Source organism: Pteronotus mesoamericanus, unplaced genomic scaffold (genome assembly GCF_021234165.1).
Source record: "Pteronotus mesoamericanus isolate MK-2021 breed Mesoamerican mustached bat unplaced genomic scaffold, CSHL_Meso_final contig_100, whole genome shotgun sequence".
Classification (NCBI taxonomy): Eukaryota; Metazoa; Chordata; class Mammalia; order Chiroptera; family Mormoopidae; genus Pteronotus; species Pteronotus mesoamericanus.
This window is the reverse complement of record NW_026554999.1, coordinates 11,066,320-11,086,839: the sequence shown is the minus strand read 5'-3', so window position 1 is coordinate 11,086,839 and position 20,520 is coordinate 11,066,320. Positions and strand designations below refer to the sequence as shown.

At 33.7% G+C, this 20,520-nt stretch overlaps 1 protein-coding gene across 1 annotated transcript in view; it reads left to right on the top strand.

Moving 5' to 3' along the window:
• Positions 1–20,520, top strand: part of MDGA2 (MAM domain containing glycosylphosphatidylinositol anchor 2) — an 873,596-nt gene that overhangs the window by 832,996 nt on the left and 20,080 nt on the right. The window contains exons 13-15 of the mRNA XM_054592473.1: positions 667–822; positions 1,291–1,449; positions 17,363–17,493. Coding sequence (XP_054448448.1) covers positions 667–822; positions 1,291–1,449; positions 17,363–17,493 — 446 coding nt within the window. The remainder of the gene's footprint in view (positions 1–666; positions 823–1,290; positions 1,450–17,362; positions 17,494–20,520) is intronic.

Genomic DNA, 20,520 nt, shown 5'->3' with positions numbered 1-20,520 from the left:
TCTGAACTGGTTGGGTCTGAATATAGCATGTGGCAGACATCCAAAAAATTCTTAGTCCTTCCAGCTGGTCTTCATAAAGTCTTTTCATTACTTCATTTTTAATTTCAAACATCTGGCAAATCCATATTCAAATAAAGTATGGAAGATAACTACTTTTTAAAATAATTTGTCATTAGCTTCCCCTAAGTAAACTTCCATTTGTGCAAATGGTTATGCACAAAAGCATTTCCAGGCATGATGTGAAAACTTATAACCTCAAGGTATAAAGCTTTAACATGCTTCTAGGTAAGTTTAAAAGGTTCATCTTTTTTTAATTGACAGTTTAGTTTGAGTTGTTCCTATACTAAAAAATGAAAGTTGGGAAAATTCTTTAACCATAATTCAAGGGCAAATTATAATCTTTAACTTTATAGTTATCTGAATATCGGAGAGGAAGTTTGGGTTTACATTATTAAGAGACTGATACATATATATATTAATATTATTTTTTCATTAAAATGAAATCATTTTATGCTTAGTTGTAATCTTGTGCACAATTATGCCTCTGGTTCCTTTATTGCAATCTTGCATTATTATTGCTTAATGATTTAAATTTCTTGTGCAAGAATATTGCAGTTTGTATTAATTTAATTAATATTAATCACTTTAATTAAAATTTGTTAACAGGAGAATTTCATTGTGGATTTGAAGATGGTAACATTTGTTTGTTCACTCAAGATGATACGGATAATTTTGACTGGACAAAGCAAAGTACTGCAACAAGAAATACAAAATATACTCCAAACACAGGACCTAATGCTGATCGTAGTGGCTCCAAAGAAGGTATGAGGGTGTGAAGTGTGTTCATACAAATCATACTCCAGCATTGGAATATTAGAAATGCAATTGTTGTGAAATGCAGAAGAACATTAGGCTATATATTTGAAGACTGTGGAATAAAATATTAAAACTTTATGTACAGTATCAATAATTCAGATATTTCCAAAATTTGTAAACATTAATTTTTTCTCAGAATTCATTGACACATATAATTGAAAGATGAGAATTATTTTTTTGAAAATGTATATGTAAAATTATAATTTTGTCTTAAATTTTTATACCATTTAAACAATTATTACTAATTATGTAAATCATTTATTCTTTATATTATATCATACATATACAGATTTCATAAGTGAAATACAAATCCCATCAATCAGTACTTGTATGAAAACTCTAAAATTTATCAATGATTTCAAATTCCATGTTACCCAACAATATGTTTACATATTTTATTGTGTCTTTTCAAAGGTTTTTATATGTACATAGAGACATCTCGACCAAGACTGGAAGGCGAAAAGGCTCGACTTCTCAGCCCTGTTTTTAGCATAGCTCCCAAAAACCCTTATGGACCCACGAACACTGCATATTGTTTCAGCTTCTTTTATCACATGTATGGACAACACATAGGTGAGATGGCAAGAATTACTATGTTTCTTCTTCTAAAGTATGTCATCACCAAGAAGGAAAGCATTCGTAAACACACAGCATTAAATCAATTTTAATCCCAAAATATCATCATTGACTTTAAGTGACTTACCCATAAATTACAAAATAAAATGCTAAGAATGATCCTCCATCATGTCCTAATTTCCCCAAATTTAGATTATAATTTGAAATTTTGAACCGTTTCTTACCTCTTCTGGAATCCTAATTCAAGCAGGCCATCAACAAGTTAAATTATTTATGAGATCTTCTTGTGAAATTTAATACTACTACAATTTAGGTTGCTACTTTTAAAAAATGTGAATTATCACTCAATGTATATTAATGATCAGGAAAAAAGAGTACTGTCATATTTGGAAGGCAGTGCTTTCAGCATTATCTACACATTGAGAATATTGGTGTGATTTTTCTTGTTGATAAAGTATACAAAACATATCTAGTTTGAGTTAAGAACATCCTCAGTCGTGAAGGGAATACAAAGATGAAGATACATTCTCTGTTCCTGTACACCTTGCACAGTAATGGAGAATAAGATGAGTAAATACACCATTGTGCTACATAGAAACCACAGAACCTTGAGAATCTAACAAAACTGTGGTGGGGGACAGAGGAAGTTATGCAATCTACAATTCTTTATGTGCAATCCTAAAATTTAAAAAAAAACTGAACAAAATTATTTTAAATTTAATTATTTGGCAGTAGATGCTAGGCTGCTGTACATGTGTTAGACTATAACTTGGACTGATAGAGCCTGTTTATATAGTCTTTATTGAGCCTCATGAGTGTGAACATTTGTACTCTTTGCAGCAAAAATATTGTTATGTTTAATTACAGATTCTATTCCAGATCCTTCCAGGGGATGTCATGTAACACAAGGTGTATTCTTTCAGCTTTCTAAAATAAGAAAAATTTTCAGTGGTGAAGCATATCTAGATCAGCAGAGCTTGGACAAGGGATTGTTGATCTGTATCTAGTTAAAAATAAGTCAGTGCTTTGGGACACAGGAAAACATTTCTTTACAAAGGATGGGTACATTTTCAATACACAGAGATGAACACAGATAAGATTAAGACATTGGTAATGAGGATGTAAAGTATGAGAAGTTAGAATGGCATGACATTTTGTCAATATAAATTAATAAAACATAATAAAATACAAAGTCTGGCACAAATAATGCCTCCTTTTTATTACAAAATATTTTATTATGAAATCATAAGCAAGTAATTCTGCAACATAACAATATCACACTCAAGTATACCATATGACATTTTAGATGAAACATTCAAATTTAAACTATAAATGATTATACCCATATTATTACCCTACCAACCACACTCAAGCAGATATTACTTCTGCTGGACCCTGTATGTGTGTGTGCATGCATGTGTGTATGTGTGTGCAAATTTAAAAAGTCATGGACATCACATACACCAACTACTGTACTAAGTGAAGTAATCCTAAAAAATTTATAAAAATGAACATTACTGTCCATCTTTTATAGTGGGGAAAAATCTGAATCTCGGAGAGTTTGTATGAATTGCAAGCAACTGAGATTCAAACTCATTGCCAGCACTATTAAGCAGTATTCTTCACAGTGGGGCACTAGGTGACATCCTGGAAGGGTACCCCTTGTGCAATAAAAGTATCCTCAACAGGAAGTCAGGGAACCTGGGCTGGAACTTGTGTGTAGCACTCAGTCACTATAAGAATTTAGAGAAGTCATTTAACATATCTGAATCTATGTCTCCTCATCTGTAAAAAAGAAATAATAATTTCTATTTCAGAAAAATGTTCAAGTTAAGTGGATAACATATATAAATTCTTCTATCACATAGTAGACAATCTTCTATTACTTTGAATCTCAAATAGCAACAATAATAAAATAATGGCTAATGCGTATGGAGTACTCGTCATGGACCAGGACACCTATTCCTAACATGTCATGAATTATTTCTTTTAATTTTCACAATAAACATTTGTGCTCATTAAAAGCATTATTCTGTTTTGTAGGTAAGAAAACACGTAGCATTTTAGTTACCAAGTTCATCAAACTTATAGTAGCTGATAAGTAGCAAAGCCGTAAAACCAGCCTGGGAAGCTGGACACAGAGCTTGCCTTCTTCCATTCTGCAGAGAGAATTACTGGATTGTCAGGAAGATTTAGCTGACTCAGTAGCCTGGGAGAGATCTTACAGATTTTGTGCAGACAACAAACATGACGAGGTCTTTGATTTGGGAAAATAAATCTGAGAGAAGTAGGTGAAATCATTGAGAACAGAATATAAACTAGAAAAGCAGTTCGAAAGCCATGAGGATAATCATGCGTTCACTGTGGCCTATCCTATGAAAGGAGATAAATCTCTATAGAGTTGCCAAGCCACCTTATTTATTTTGAGATTTCTATATTGTTATAAAAGTAGGATTGGCTCAGCTCTAATTTTTTCCCTTAGTTGATCATGGATATTTTACTTACTTTCTATTTTAAATATACTTCATGAGCTTCCTCTTCCAATTTACCTTGGCACAGGCATATTTTAAATTGTTTTTTAAATAAAAAAATCCAAGATCAATATTTTAATTACTTTAATGAGTAAGGTATTTATTTACCTATTTATAAGCTGACATCCTCTCAAAATTTCTGCATATTTATGCTGAGTCCCAAGATATTTTTATTATATTTTTAACTTTTCCATTGTTATTCTTATCCTTGTTATTGTCAATGGATGTTCAGTTGATTTCTGGAAGAAGGCAGTTCTTTATTTCTTCCTTGTTCCCAGACATTTTACATTTTGATGTCTGTGACATTTCTGTGCTTAATCAGATGTTGCATATATCACGCCTCTTGGGTCCCTCTCAGCAGAATGCAATCATTCTTCTTACTAAAATCTAAGCAAATATATTTGTCCCAGATATTGACTAATCAATTAGCACTAGATGAGGGAGATGCTGCCTGTAGCCAAAATCTCCCCTCTCTGCATGTATTATGTTACAGCACTTATTCATCTGTAAACCTAGGGTCATTTAGAGTTACTCGTTTTATAAACTAAATAATCAGTTTTATTGATTCTTTGAGAAATTCATATTCAAAAATGATTTGTCCTGAATTTCTAGTAGCCTAATTGAAGTTATAACTTCTTGAGTGGCTATAAATAATTCTTGTTGTTGTCCTGTGACTAACGGATAGTATACCATTGAGGAGAGTGATCATTTTTTAATAATGCAAAAATTGGTGATCATTTATACATTACTTAGAAAAGAGATCCCACTTTGAAATAAAGTCAAATATGTGTATTATTTATTGCTGCATAACAGTTTTTCTCAATTTTTGTATCTTAAAGCAATAAACATTTATTATCTGATTTTCTGTGGATCAGGAATATAGGCATAGTTTAGCTGGTTGCCTGTAGCTCAGGGCCTCTCATGAGGCTGCAGACAAGCCAGCTGTCAGGCAAGTCTGGGTCTAATTTGAAGACTAGACTTGGAGAGAATACACTTCCAAGCCCACTCACTTGGTTTTTCAGCAGGCTCACTGCCTCATGAGTGTTGGAATCAGGATATTGATTTCTTGCTGGCCGTTGGTTGGAGGCCTCTTGTAATTCCTCAACACATGAGCATCTCTAGGATGGTCTCATGGCATGGCAGCAGGCTTCCTCCAAAGCCAAAAATGCAGGAAAGAGAGAAAACACACACCCAAAACTTTTTACAACATGACCTCTTAAGTGATATCTGGTAACTGCCTTAATTGTATTTGTTATAACTGAGTTGGCAATTTCGACCCACACTCAAAGAGAAAAATTATATAAGAATGTTAATTATAGGAAGGTGAAACCATTAGGAGCAATTTTTAGCAGTTGTATGCCACATTGTTATAATTTATTGTTAGTTAAATATTTCATCAAAACTGATTGAAGAAAAAATAAATGAAAGCTATAATGTGTTATCCTTACTTTAAGGATATTGTATCAGATATTGTATATGATATATTACCTGGCTATTGACAATAATATAATATTTTTTCAGCAATCCTGTAGGCATTGATTTTTAATCAGTCAACTGAATTTCTAATGTTCTTGCAAAGAAATTGAATCTCATATTAGAACACAGCATATGACAAAAGCTTATTAAAACTCAGTAAAATATGTACTTCATTTATTTCTAGAAAGAAGAATGTGAAATATAAGCATCATTTCATGCCAAAAAAATAAAGACAAAGATACAAAAGACACTTATGAATACATTAATTAAACTTGATAAGAATTGTTCAATAAAGTTGTGACTCTAGAAAGCTAATTTCAATTTGGAACAAATGGGAGGCAAGGAAGAGGAATTTGTTAATGAAGTCTCCTGCTGTGACTCATGAGGGTGAAGAAGAAGTTATAAAGTTAAAGATGTGGTGTTGTAGAAGAGCCTAGTTTAAGAAAAATAAGAGTTCATGGCAAGGGTAAGTTTAGAGATACAAAAATCAGAGGGAAGCAATTTTTTTGAAGAAATGGGAATTACGAACATTTGTAAGGGAATTACCTGTGAAGAATGGATCTAAAGTTACTTCCACTGAGATGGGAAGTAAGAATGTGGCTTTTGATACATTCCTAGATGCAAGAACAGCAAACAGATACGATATTTGCCTTTCTGAGAAACTCTACTTTCTTTGTAAAGTAATACAAAGGTTGCATTTTCAAAAGGTAGACTGTTTTAGAGTAATAGTAAGTGGAAGCAGAAACTGACAAGTGATAGGGAGCTGGAGGGTCTGGAGACTGGAACATCACTCAACATTTTGAAATGTGTTGTAGGATATACTGTTCAGTTTAACTCCCCATTACTTTTTGTGCATATTATTGAATTACCCTGCCAACTGATTTCCTTGCTGTCTCTTTAGCCCATAGCTTCTGCAGGTAAAGATCATTCTATAAAACCAGTAACATAAAAACCTCAAATATGTTTGCCCCTCTGGCTTGATAGTCTATTCTAGTCATACATGAAGTTTTCCAAATTAAGCTGTATTGTATCTGGGGCCTCCTTTTGTCTTTGTACTGCTGAACTGAATGTTTGGGGTGGGGAAGAGAAACAATGTCTCTCCACATCACACAGTGCCCTGCAAATGTAAATATTTATTTTTACATCCTATATATATTTATAAACTAAATGAATGTGTTTTAATCATCTTAATAACTCATTTGTTCCTTCAAAAGTCACTTCAAGGACATCTGCTCAAATTCTCCCCATCCTGCCTGCTCCATCTTTCCCCATCACTTCAGGTGCATATTTCATGCTTGTTATCCTGACACCTGCTAGACTATAAGCTTCTTGAGAGTGCTAGAACATAAAACAATATATATGAAAATATGGCATTTAGATTGGAAAGAGAAGGCCTTCATCAAGACCCTATAGATAAGTTTGGGAAAAAAATATAGAAGTGAATCATGACAATTTGAATTTGAATCTAAGTGCTCTGGTAGTCACAGCATTGAGGAAAACAGAAGTGCCACATTTATGTTACCAATTAAAACAAAGAAAAATTTATTTTTATAAAAGCACTCAGTAATATGGTAGACAGTAACTTCACTTAGTACTTTTGGAAAAATGTAAAACCTATTGAAATAAAAATGTTAGATGTTGAGAGAAAGCAGAACTTCCAGCCAAGATGGAGGAGTAGGTTGATATGTTCTGCTCCCTCACACAATCAAAGAAGGACAACATCAAATTTAAAGAAAAACAACCAGAACTGCCAGAAAATTGAACTGCAAAGAAGTCCAACAACCAAGGAGTTAAAGAAGAAACATTCATCCACATTGGTAGGAGGGGTGGAGACAAGCAACTGGGGTGAAGAGGACATGTGGCAAGGCCACAGACCAGGCAGGCAAGGGGGCTGGTGGACTGTGCTGTCCCACATTCACATGCAGTTAAGCCAGAAGGAACAACAGGGGAGTGAGACAGACCGTACAACCCATGGTTCCAGAGCCAGAAACTAAAGCCTCAAAAGCTCTGGCTGTAAAAACCTGTGGGGGCTGTGGCAGCAGGAGAAACTCCCAGCCTCACAGGAGAGTCGTTGGAGTGACCAACGGGTCCATGAATGTACACAAACTCACCCACTCAGGAATCATCACCAGAAGGGGCCAATTTGCTTGTGGGTAGGAGGGGAAGTGACTGAAAGTGGAGCAAGAGCCAAGCAAGGGGCATTGTTCCCTCTCTGATCCCTCCCCCACAGACAGCCCCACATCACAGCAAAGCAGGTTGCCCTGCCCTGGAGAATACCTAGGGTTCTGCCCCTTACAACATAACAGGTGGGCCAAGACAAAGAAATATGGCCCAAATGAAAGAACAGATCAAAACTCCAAAAATAGAACTAAATGGTGAGGAAACAGAAAACCTATCAGATGCAGAGTTCAAAACAGAGTTCAAAATCAAGATGCTCACAGAAATGGTTGAGTATGGTCACAAGATAGAGGAAAAAGTGAAGGCTATGCAAAGTGAAATAAAGCAAAATATACAGGGAACCAACAGTGAAGGGAAGGAAACAGGGACTCAAATCAACAATTTGGAGCAGAAGGAAGAAATAAATATTCAACCAGAACAGAATGAAGAAACAAAAATTCAGAAAAATGAGGAGAAGATTAGGTACCTCTGGGAAAACATTAAACATTCTAAAATTCAAATCATAGGGGTCCAGGAGGAAAAGGGGAAGCCCAATAAATTGAAAACGTATTTGAAAAAATAATGGAGAACTTCCCCAGTCAGGCAAAGTAAATAGACTTCCAGGAAGCCCAGGAAGCTCAGAGAGTCCCAAAGAAATTGGACCCAAGGAGGAACACACCAAGACACATCATAATTAAATTACCCAAGATTAAAGATAAGGAGAGAATATTAAAAGCAGCAACAGAAAAGGAGACAGTTACCTACAAAGGAGTTCCCATAAAATTATCAGCTGATTTCTCAAAAGAAACCTTGCAGGCAAGAAGGGGCTGAAAAGAGGTATTCAAAGTCATGAAAGGCAAGGACCTACATCTAAGATTCTTCCATCCAGTAAAGCTATCATTTAAAATGGAAGGGCCCATTAAGTGCTTCCCAGATAAGGTAAAGTTAAGGGAGTTCATTATCACCAAGGCCTTATTACAGGAAATGTTAAAGGGATTTATCTAAGAAAAAGATCAAAACTATAAACAGTAAAATGACAACAAACTCACAACTATCAACAACTTAACCTAAAAAAAAATAAAAAATAAAAATAAACTAAGCAGACAACTAGAACAGGAATAGAATCACAGAAATGGAGATCACATGGAGGTTTACCAGTGGGGGTGGGGAAGGGGGGAAAATAGGGAAAAAAGTACAAGGAATAAGAAACGTAATTGGTAGGTTCAGAATAGACAGGGGGAGCTTAGGAATAGTATAGGAAATGGAGAGGCCAAATAACTTCCTTGTATGACCCATGGACATGAACTCAGGGGTGGGGAATGCTGATGGGAGCAGGGGTGCAGAGTGGAAGGGGATAAAGGGGAGAGAAAAATGGGACAACTGTAATAGCATAATCAATAAAATACACTTAAAATTTTAGATGTTGACAGACAATACATTAGAGAATACAATATGTGTTTTGTGATGAAATATTATGATCCAGATGTCACCTTATGATAATATAATAGGATATAGAAATAAAATTTCATGAATCTGTAATTAACCTCCAGCTAAATTTGTTTTAATAAGATATTGCAGGTTATCTTTTGTGTTGAAGGTTTCTCAGTATTGAAATTTAAAGATACTAAACTGAGGACTCAAGTTTTCTAATAGAAGATAAAGAGGAGGCAAAGGTGACAATCTTTAGCATAGTTTTAAAAGTCTGATTTTTATTCTTATTATAGTAAAAAGCCATATTTTTTCTGATTAAAGTTAAAAAATGATATCCTTCCTTACATCTGAAATATGTCTCTCAAATAAATTTTCTCACATATTTTTCCCTTGGATTTAGACACCATATGAGAGACAGTTTGAGCCTTTAAAAATTAGTAAGATAAGATGCTATTATTTTAGAACCTTGATGCTATTGACTATAGAAGGATTACAGAAGAATAAATATATAATTTTGAGAGACTTGTGTTCTGATAAATTGTAAGAATTAAATTTCTTGCAAAAGACAATGCTTAAGTAGCTGGGGGAATAGATGAGGTTATTTAGTATTCTCCATTTAAAAATTAGAAAGGGCTGTTGATGAGTTGATATTAAGTCACTCTTTCTCTTTAGAATTGGTCAACACTGTCAGTGAAGTCTTGTATATGTTTAATATTAATAATGACAGTGCTGTCAGTGTAAAAATAATGCTGTAGGTAGAAGACATTCATTATAATTTAACATTAATTTGTTAATATGCTTTTTAATAGTGGATTGGATAGAATCTAGCCATGATTTATTACCACTTATAAATATTGCAGACACTTGTCACAGACCCTCTAATACCACATTATGTAATAACCAGTTCATTTACCTTTTAAGTCTCTGGTTTTAAACCACTAACTACCCCCAACTTTATTTTCCTTGTATTTAATTAGTCATTGATGATGGGCCCACCGACAATGTACAGTAGAAGCTACAACGTTTAAACCAAATTAATGCTTTGACTGGGAAAGGCTGGTGTTTGAAAATATACAATTCTCATTTTTAGTGTAATTAATAAAGATTATTTTATCAATTAAGTTAAGGGTTAAAAAAATGGGTTAACTGATTGTGTTTCTTACCAAGTGTACCAAACTTTTTAAACTAACTTCATTGAAAGTATAAATCTATTGTGGTGTGTCTACCCTTAGATCTTGAAGTCATTCATTTTTGTTCAACAGAATGCACATGTTGTGCCTACTGTTTGTTCAGGCTTCTATGGAGAATAAAAGAGAACTATGGTAAAAAGTTCTTATTCAACAAATTTTTTTATCATCTGTTTGAGCGAGTAATTTATGGAATAAATTAAAATTTAGAAAGTAATGTACATCAAAATACATGATGGGCTCACGCTATGGTTGAACAAAGGAGAGAACACTGAGAACAGCAAAGTTAGTATAAATTTTCTATAAAAGAGAAGAAATGTAAACCATCCCCCAAGAAAGTTAAATAGCAAGCAGAAGACAAAGGTTAAAGAATATGAAAAACCGAAGAGGCCACAGTGTGAGTCATGAATAATGTTCTTATGGCAGAGCAGGGAGGGAGGGTGATAGTGTTTTAGGAGAATTTATTCGACACTGATGTAGAGATTCAACTGGATACCAGAAGGCAAGGTATTTACTGCAGAAAATGAACTGACATTTTTTATTTAAGACATCATTGCAATTATATATTGAGAAAAATGTATGTACTATACAGCCCTTTCTATTCAAGCAGAAAATAATGATTTTATAATTTCTTCTTTTAGGCTGTGTTTGCAAAACAAATGATGCTAACAATTACCTATCAATATGCATAGCTCTTACCTGGGGCTAGATGATTTTGGCATGTCCTCATCTTTCATTAAATGTGAAATTCAGACTAAGAGTCTGTATTACTGATTAAAATAAAAATGTGATTTATATGCAAGTGATCCCTAGGTCTTGGAGTAAATTGAGTTAAAAAATTTTCTATGAACTTAGTAATTCCAAGTAACTGTAGGAAATATATATGGATATTTAGGGCATGTATTTAAATTATTTATCTAAAATATATAAAATAAATATTTATAGTAAAATATTTAAAAGTAACATTGTGTGAAGTACTTAATGAAAGAGAGCACTAGGTAGTGTAATTATAAATAATTATGCACATTATATTTTATACAGTATTTATATGAAAAAATATTAAAGTAAAAATCATGTTATTGCATAATGCCATGAATAACCCCAAAACTTGGCTCAGTGCTCATGAGTTAATGCTGCGCTTGGATGAATTAGCCTTTCTGATAATAATCCCTAAGAATGAGATGAGCAAAATCCTCTCTAGCTTCAGCACCAGACTCTTAAGAAGTGGTGCTCAGAAGATGAGGACTAGGAAACCAAGAAGAAAAAAAACTTAAGTTTTGTTTAGCCAACTTCAAATTTGTGTCATGAAACTACATAGCATTTGAAAATCCTTTGGGATGATTAAATTCATACCTATTGATATTTGGTGCCTACTGAAGCACAAACACAGTTCCTCTGAAGATTTAAAATTACTTTTAAAGGGTATTAACACAATTCATCATATTTACTGTTTTTTTTTAAATATAATAACATGCTGAATCAGCTTTGCTGAATCTAACCTCTCAAATCATTTTATTCTTTCACAAGTTCTAATTTTGTTGACTAAGCTGATCTGAACATAAGTTTATATAACTTTTGGCACTGAATTCTCTTTTAAAAACTTAATAAACTGGATACTTGAAAGAAATCATCCAAAAACACTGTTTATTAATATCACTTTTGTCATCATCTCTATAATAGACTATTGAATCTATAATTTGTATTTACTGATTTTGATAATGAAATGTGATTAATACTATAACATCAGAATAAGAATTAAATTATATATAATATATTTGGAATAATTTATTTCAATCAGGTATGGTTCTGTTGCTTTTTCCTTGTAAAACAAGTAATACCTGCCTTTTAAAGTTAAATATAACCACAGCTGAATATAGCTCATATAATCTATTCAAACATTCATTCAACATCTGGCATAGTTCAGATCTTGCTCCTTTAGTTACAGGCCAAATATTTTTCACATAGCATATATTTAATAAATATAATTTGAAATAATTCAAGTTTGAATTATATTGTATATATAAAAATAAAATGTTTTATGAAAAAAATTTAAACAGGCTCACAGGAAAATTTTATTTTGAGAAAAAATATTATATTAATGCTAATGTAATAACCTATTATAATAATGATAAATCACATATATTAATATATTTCATTAAAGCATGTATTCATTTCTTTAAGTACATACTGGAAAACAAATAATACACACTACTTTGTTAGTCTAATTACAACAAATAGGTCTAAAAAGTGTTATTTTATTAAGATTAAACAAAAATTTCCATGTATTGATCTGATGACAGGATTGATTTCTGTCCCTTCAATCAAAATGAATGTTCATGCTCCCCAAGAGAAATAAGACTTCCATATAAATTTGCAAGTCATTAACTGCCATCTATTTATGTTAGAACCTCATATTTGTTGGAGTATTTACTGGTAATTTTTTTATGGAACAACTTGTATTGCATCGGTAGCTTAAAAAGGGCATACTTCATTCATTAAATGCAAGCTATTGAAGGACTTCTACTAGATAAAGAAGCTAAGGGGTTACATTTAAAAAATACCAAAAGACCAGGAAAAGAAAAAAGAGATAACTAATACTTTCTTTTCTGAAAAAGCAGTAAAGTGTTAAGGAGAAACCAGTAGAGCATATCACTGCTCAAACCAGTCAGTTGCCACTAATCCAGACATAGGCTGTAGTAGGCACAGCCATGAAATAGAGGAGGAGCCCTTTTCTTAATTAATTCATAGACAGACCATTTATTCAAATAATTTCTGAAAGGAATGTGCTATACAACACATAGTCCAATAACAGACAGCTTATAGATTTAAAAAAGTATTACATTATTTACAGTTTAACACCATTTATAATTTATTTGGGCTTGATTTCCTTGTAACCCCTCCCTGTTGTATATTAATGTCCAACAATAGAATGCAGTGACATCACACCGAAGTATGTTCTGTGGTGGCTCTGCCTTTGGCACTTGGTTGCCTTTCTGATGCAAAGGTACCAGCATCAGCACCAACAAGCAAGAAAAATTGAGCCACACTTGTTCTTAAAAAGAGATGGATTCAGAAAGCTGCTCCCTGCCACAATGGCTCACCCACACAGTGGGAAAATCCCAGAAAGTTCAGCTCCTAAATGGCCCAAAGGCATAAATGCTTTTCCACTTTTCTCAGATTGTTGAATCTTGAAGTAATAGTGAAACCTTGGTTAATCAGTCCTGCAGCCTTAGTTCTTCGAGGAGGTGCCAACTAAATCTAATTTATTCTGTATACATAAAAGGAGCTCCAATAGTGGTTTGGGGAATAATGCCACAGGAAATACTTAACATTCCTTAGAGATAAATAAGATAAGAGGAAATGAGAGTGAGAGTGAGAAAATAAGGCTCCCATGAAAATTTCACACCTCAAAATGAGGCTAATGTGACCATGGTAAAGGAAGCGCACATGTTGAAAAAGGCATACTGACAATTCAGGTGGCAATAAAATTTGCATAGTATATGCTTTGTGTTTCAATCATATACAAAGAGTATAAACTTTATGCAACAATGAAAGATAAAAATGATACAGCAGTGGACTCAGGAAAAGAAGGAACTGGATAAGTGACTAAAATAAAGGGGAACTTGATGAGGTCAGAAAAGAAGGGAATCAAAAATAAAATGAAAAGAGAAAAAACTCATGGACAGAGACAATAGTGTGGTGATTGCAGGAAGGAAGGGGAAGGGTGGAGGTGGAATGGTGTATAAATGGTGATGGAAAATACAATAAAATAAAAATAATTAGAAAAGAAGATAGCATGATAAATTATACAACAACCAAATAAAGATGACATTAGAAACAGAAGAACAAAATCTACACTGTAGAAAATAAAATCAATAATGCAGAGGACAAGTTGGAGATTATTTCTTACATTAAAGGGGAAAAGATAGAGGAGCAAAAAGTGATCATGCAACATAAAAAGATAAAACACAAAAGAAAAGTAGAGAATGTTATTTATAAATATACAGGCATTATTTCCAAATAGAATACTAGCAACTTGTATCAACCATAATAAGAGAACAGCAGTCCATTATCAAGTAAAATTTATTCCTGTAATATAATCATAGTTCAATATCAATAAATGAGTGGATGAAAAAACTATGGTACATTTACACAAAGGAATACTATGCACCAGAAGGAAAAAGCTAGTACCCTTTGCAACAGCATGGAGGGAACTGAAGAGCATTATGCTAAGCAAAATAAGCCCGGGGTGAAAAACAAATACCATATGATCTCACCTATAAGTGGAACCTAATCAACAACAAAAAACAAGCAAGGAAAATATAACCAGCAACATCGAAAGAGAAAACAAAATGTCAGTAATGAGAGGGAAGGAGGGAGGGGGGTATCAGGGAAAAGAAGGAGAAGGGTCAAATAAAAAAAACATGTATAAAGGACCCATGGACAAAGCCCAAGTGGGGAAGGATTGAGGGTGGGAGGTGGGGGTGAGCGGGGCAGGAGAAAGTGATGGCGGGAAAATGAAGGCAAATGTATTCAGAAAAAAAAGAAATAAAGAAATTTACTAATATAAATATAATCTATGGTATTAATAGAGAAATATTATCTTAACATCTTGAGAGCTAATAATAAAATATAGAGATTATGTATGAGATATAATTGTTACATAATTTAACTCATTTTAATTCTCCCAAAAAGCTTATGGTACTTACCTGATAAAGGAGTTGAGACAAAGAGATTAAGAAACTAAGTCAAGTTCACCTAGCTAGTAAGTGTCATCTGTGATGTGAAGAATGCAGTTTTTGTCATTGTTTAAAAAGGGGATATTCATACTCCTGCATTTCTGTGTCATATCAATGTGTGTGGTCTTATGTATGAATAGACAAAATTCCACTTAAATCTGAAAGATAAATTACTCTATGCCATATAACTGTACAGCTGTAGAACAACATTAAAAAAGAAACTGAAGGAAGGCATACCAAATTATTAAAGAAGCTACCTCTAACTGATCAGTATAATGGTGATTTTTATATTATATTTTCTGCTTTTCGGTATTTATGTGCAATATTCACATGAACAATATATATAATATGGAAGATATCTGTATAAAATACATATAAACATCTAAATAATAATATGATTATCTGTAAAAGTTATCAAAATGAGGGTGTCTGAAGCCATTCGGTATTAACTTTTTCCAGACAAGTTCTACCTTCATAAATAACTCTTCAAATGGGCAAAATATAGTAACGTTTTTCAGAAAATATTTTCTTAAAAAAGAGTCAAGGCAAAACAGATATATGAAAAAATGGGACAAAAGAGATCTCCACAGGAGTCCAATTCTCTGCCTGAGGACAATTTCCTGGCCCTGGCACAGGCCCTGAAATTCCAGCAGAATGTGGAGATCCCACTGAGTTGAGGACACTGAGGTTAGAGTACTGGGCAGCTGAAGTCATTACTTCATCTATCCATGATGATGGTTCATTAACCATCCATGAGTCTGGTTAATAGAAACAGAGGCAGTGTCTAGGGTTGACTCTAGATGCTTGTATGGGATTCCCCATGAATCTTTGCCTGAAGGCTAGTCAGTTTTCTTGTTAAGGTTAGAAAACCTGATGCTTATGATAGCAGTTTACAGAGCTGACAACAGAACAGAGATGAGGTGCTCAAAGATTCCCAGTAGAAGAGCATCACAAAATATTGAAGTTTATGGCATTTTTTTAATAGTTCATTTTTATTGTTTTTTCCATTATCATATATCCCCCCATAACTTCTTCTTCCTCCACCCACCCTCCTCCTCTCCCCCGCCCCTGCAATCACGACACTGTTGTCCCTGTCCCTGAGCTCTTTTTCTTTTTTGTTGGTTCCTCCACTCCCCACCCCCAGAGCTGTCAGCCTGCTCTCTCTCTGTGAACCTGTCTCTGTTTTGCTTGTTAGTTCAGTTTGTTCATTAGATTCCACATATGAGTGCAATCCTATGGTACCGGCCTTTCTCTGACTGGCTTATTTCACTTAGCATAATGCTCTCCACGTCCACCCATGCTGTTGCACAGGGTAAAATTTTTCTTCTTCCTGAAGTTTTAAGTATTTAGAGTAGAGACTTCATCAGTGTTCCTGGTACATGAAGAAAACCAGAAGGCTCTTTCACAGTAGTTTGAATTATGCTCTGGCGAAATATTCTCTAATGGGGATAATACCAAGTACTCCATAAGATTGTTGAGAGGATTAATTTTTCATCTCCAGTGTTCAACACATTTATTATTAGTAGCACTTTCATTACTATTATTACTATGAGGAGGACATGAAATTGTCAAAAGAGGTGTATCAAATCATGAGACAAAGCTATTTTTCTTTTGATTGCAAATATTTATAGAAGAATGAGACTTAGATGAAGTAAACTTCAAAACAGGTGCTAACTGATAATATAAGACAACAGGATGATAGTCAGACTTTAGACAAGTCAGTCAAGTCAGAATGTGATCATGGGCTATAGTAGTTTCCTATTAGTATTGAAACAAATAGGTTATTACAAACTCTGTGTCTTAAAGAAAACCCAAAGATTTGTTACCTTACATTTTCAGAGGACAGAAATCTATAATGAGGAAATGAGTATAATGGGGCTAAAATCAAGGCTTTAGTAGGGCTGGTTTCTTCTGAAAGCCTCATCTCTTTCCTTGCTTTTTCTGGCTTCTAGAGGCTGCTTGTGTTCGGCTTGTGGATCCTTCCTCCATGTTCAAACAGAGCTGCAGAGCGTCTTTCTTTCACGTGACCTTTTCTCCGGCATCACATTTTTCTTGTCCTCCACCCTAAAATGTTATATGTGATTACATTTAGGATGCACCCAGATGATCTATAATCTCCCCATCCAAGAGCCTTTATTTAACCACAGCTGCAAAGCCTTTTTATCATATAAAGTAATATTCACGGGTTCTGGGAGTTAGAAAGCTATCATCTTCGGAGCCCTACCATGCAGTCAAAGGTTGTAAGAGCAAGATTGAAAATAAGAGGGGAGGAGAGGAAGAGATACTAGAATGTTCTGAAAAAAATTAATTTTTAAAAGTGTTTGGTCGAAGAGAAACGCATTTGTAGCAAAAACAATTATACAAATTAAAATGCGATTGTTATTTTTAGGTGTTTTAAATGTTTATCTACGCTTGAAAGGGCAGACAACAATAGAGAATCCACTGTGGTCTTCAAGTGGGAATAAAGGACAACGATGGAATGAGGCTCATGTTAATATATATCCAATTACTTCATTTCAGGTAAGAAAACATCATTTCTGCCAATAGACTGATGGTTGCACATGAGCATAGGGTTAAAGCAGAACTTCAACAAACACTGGAATTTAAATATTCAGAAATTCTGTGATATAATCATCACACAAGTAAGATGATTAAGGTTATCTTTAGTTGTAAAGGCTGTTTCATAAAGAGAAAATGCCCCTTTCCTCTACTGACTAACATCTATGAAGTAATATGTTTGAATAATAGTCTATCAAATGATTTGCCTGGAGAAAATGTAATCCATTTCTATAAAATCACACTTGTATATTTTGTTCCCTGAAGACAAATAAAATAGGTTCTTATAATAATGAAAGCTGAATAATCAATTCTCAATTAATCTGCTTGAATTTTACTTGATGCAATTTTATTTACTTTAGCAAAATATGTCTCTTTGAGGCAATGTCATTTTAGTAATTTATCACAAAGTCAGAGAACTTTAACAGGTTATTTTTCCTTGTTTTTATATAGAAAAGAAGTAAGGCTTAGATTGAATTGAGAGTTGGCTACAAATATATAATAAAAATTGTAATGACTATAGCAATGGTCATGATGGCAAGAAACAATTTTTCATGAAACTATTGCAGTGGAGAAAATAATGTACTTTTAGTGATTTTTAATAACTATATCTGTATATTACTTAATTAGTTTCATTTTTTTCCCCACTGGTAATTTCTGGATGCATTCTACGGCATGAACTGTTAAGGGTATGGAAAACCTGAAAGCTCCAATTATGCATTTTTTTGGTGCAATGTCCTTTTTCTTGTAATCTAATCTATACAATTCTAATGGCTTTTATTTAGAAATTGCACTTCTAAATCTAACCAGGATGATAAAAATGCACACAGTTGTTCACAATGGTAAAAAATAATGCAGTAAGACTAGCTGATTATCTACAGATACAAAAGCTACTGAAACCATAGACCCTGGGAATCATTTTGTTTCTATGACAGAGAATACAATTGTGAAAATTGAATCTATGGCAATATATAAGCCAAATTGAACTGTGGAGACTGAACTCTAGAGCATTATTCATAAAAATAACTTATTATTAAAATGTGTATACCTATATAGACTTCAAATATCCCTATTTTTAAAAGTTTATGTTCTTCTAGACATATTTTTGCTTCCTACATGACTGCCTTGTTAACATAAAATTATTAAATCAAATATGTATATAGTAAGTTATTTAAGAAAATAGTTATATTAATGTTTCCTTCAGGATAATCCTTTATTGACAAAGACATCAATTTAATAACTATTTACTGAGTACTATTAGGAAAATCATTTCTTGTCATTGACAACAGTTCAATAAATACTTATTGAGCCACTACTCTTTGTCAGGTATGTTGCTCTGCATGAAGATTTAAAAATTATTGTTTACCTCAAAATGATGGAAATACACATGCATCTAAACACATACACCACATGCTGCGATAATGGAATTAACAGAGACATGCACACAGTTCCATGAGCATACCTAACCAAAATGATGATGCAGAAGAGTTAAGAAAAGCTGACTGTGTGTGGTGAAACCTAAACTGAAGAAAGACATTGCAAATCAGAGAAAGGGCTAGTATTAACATTTCAGCAGAGTTAATAGTGAACAAAGATATCGAAGTTATATAACACATGACTGGCCAGGTAAACCAAATTTACCTGGAATTTGGTTCCCAAAAATAAATCAAAGACTAGTGTGAGATGAGGTTAAGGGACCTAAGGATTTTGGGCAATGGGAAGACATTGAAAGGTTTTCCTCAGGGGAAGACATGCCACATCACTCAGGTTGTTGAATGGAAGACAAGGGTGTAAAATTAGCTGGAAAACCATATAGGACACCATAAAAGATGTTAAAGGGAAAATATAGGGAAGCGATTTAAAGAAAAGTGGATGATTTTTAAATTATGTTTAGTTGTAAAAACCAGCAGAACATTATCTGTGTTGGGAATTTGCGAAGTAGCCATGAATGACTGAGAATTTTCCAACATGGGGGTTTTGGGTAGTACCTGTACTACACATTATCTTAAACCACAAGAAGAGGAAAAGAGACAAGCTTTGGAGAGGAATATGGTTACTCCTATCTTGGATGTGTTAATATAATATAAAACACCTGTGAAATATCCTTTTTAAGATCTACAGAAGGTTGTTGTATAGGTTTATCTGAAGCATTGAGGATTCACATATTTGTGAGTCACCAAGTTGTGGGTGCTACCTAAAACAAAAGGAGTGGTTAATATTGCCAAAGAAGAGTGTAGATGTGTGAACAGTGGTTAAAAGATGGAAGCATGAAGAATACTAAACAATCATTAACATGAACTGTGGAAGAGGAGTTTGATCCTGTTGTACTTTTCAGAGTTAAAACAAAGGAGATCCAGGAAAGATTGGTGCCCACAGAATTTAAAGACAGTGGTACTTAAACTGGAGAGCAGGTTGCATCCAGTGGACTATTCATTACAGAAAGTCCATTCTTGATAAATTTGCATAAGGTGGTGAAGAAATTAGGGGAAGCCACCATCTTAACTACATCGTTCATTTTTTAGAATTAATAGGATGATATACAGGCAGACATTATAAATGCACATAGTTATTTTATTACATCATTTTTCACATTAGAAAAGGTATATATTTTGCTTTACTTTGTTTTGTTTTGTTTTTGTAAGTGAGTGAATCCTTTATTCAGGATGTTGCAACAGGGAGAATACTGAAGGGAATGTGTCCCTCAATATAAGCAAAGAGAGGGGTTTCATAAAGAGAAACAACAAAAAGCAGAGTGCTAGCTCCATGTTTGATGTTGCAATCTTAGAGAAAGGAATTGCTTTTCTTTTTAATTTGACCACTTTTAGTCCATTGCAGCCCATTCCCAGAATTGTGGGTTCAAAATGGGATTCAAGATGTGAGTTAGTCTTTTGTTACCAGGAAGCAAGTGGTCAGTGTAAATTCAGAGCAAAGCATTTTACTGCTCACTGCACATGAGAAGTTTTCCATAGCCTCCCCATTTACATATTAAAT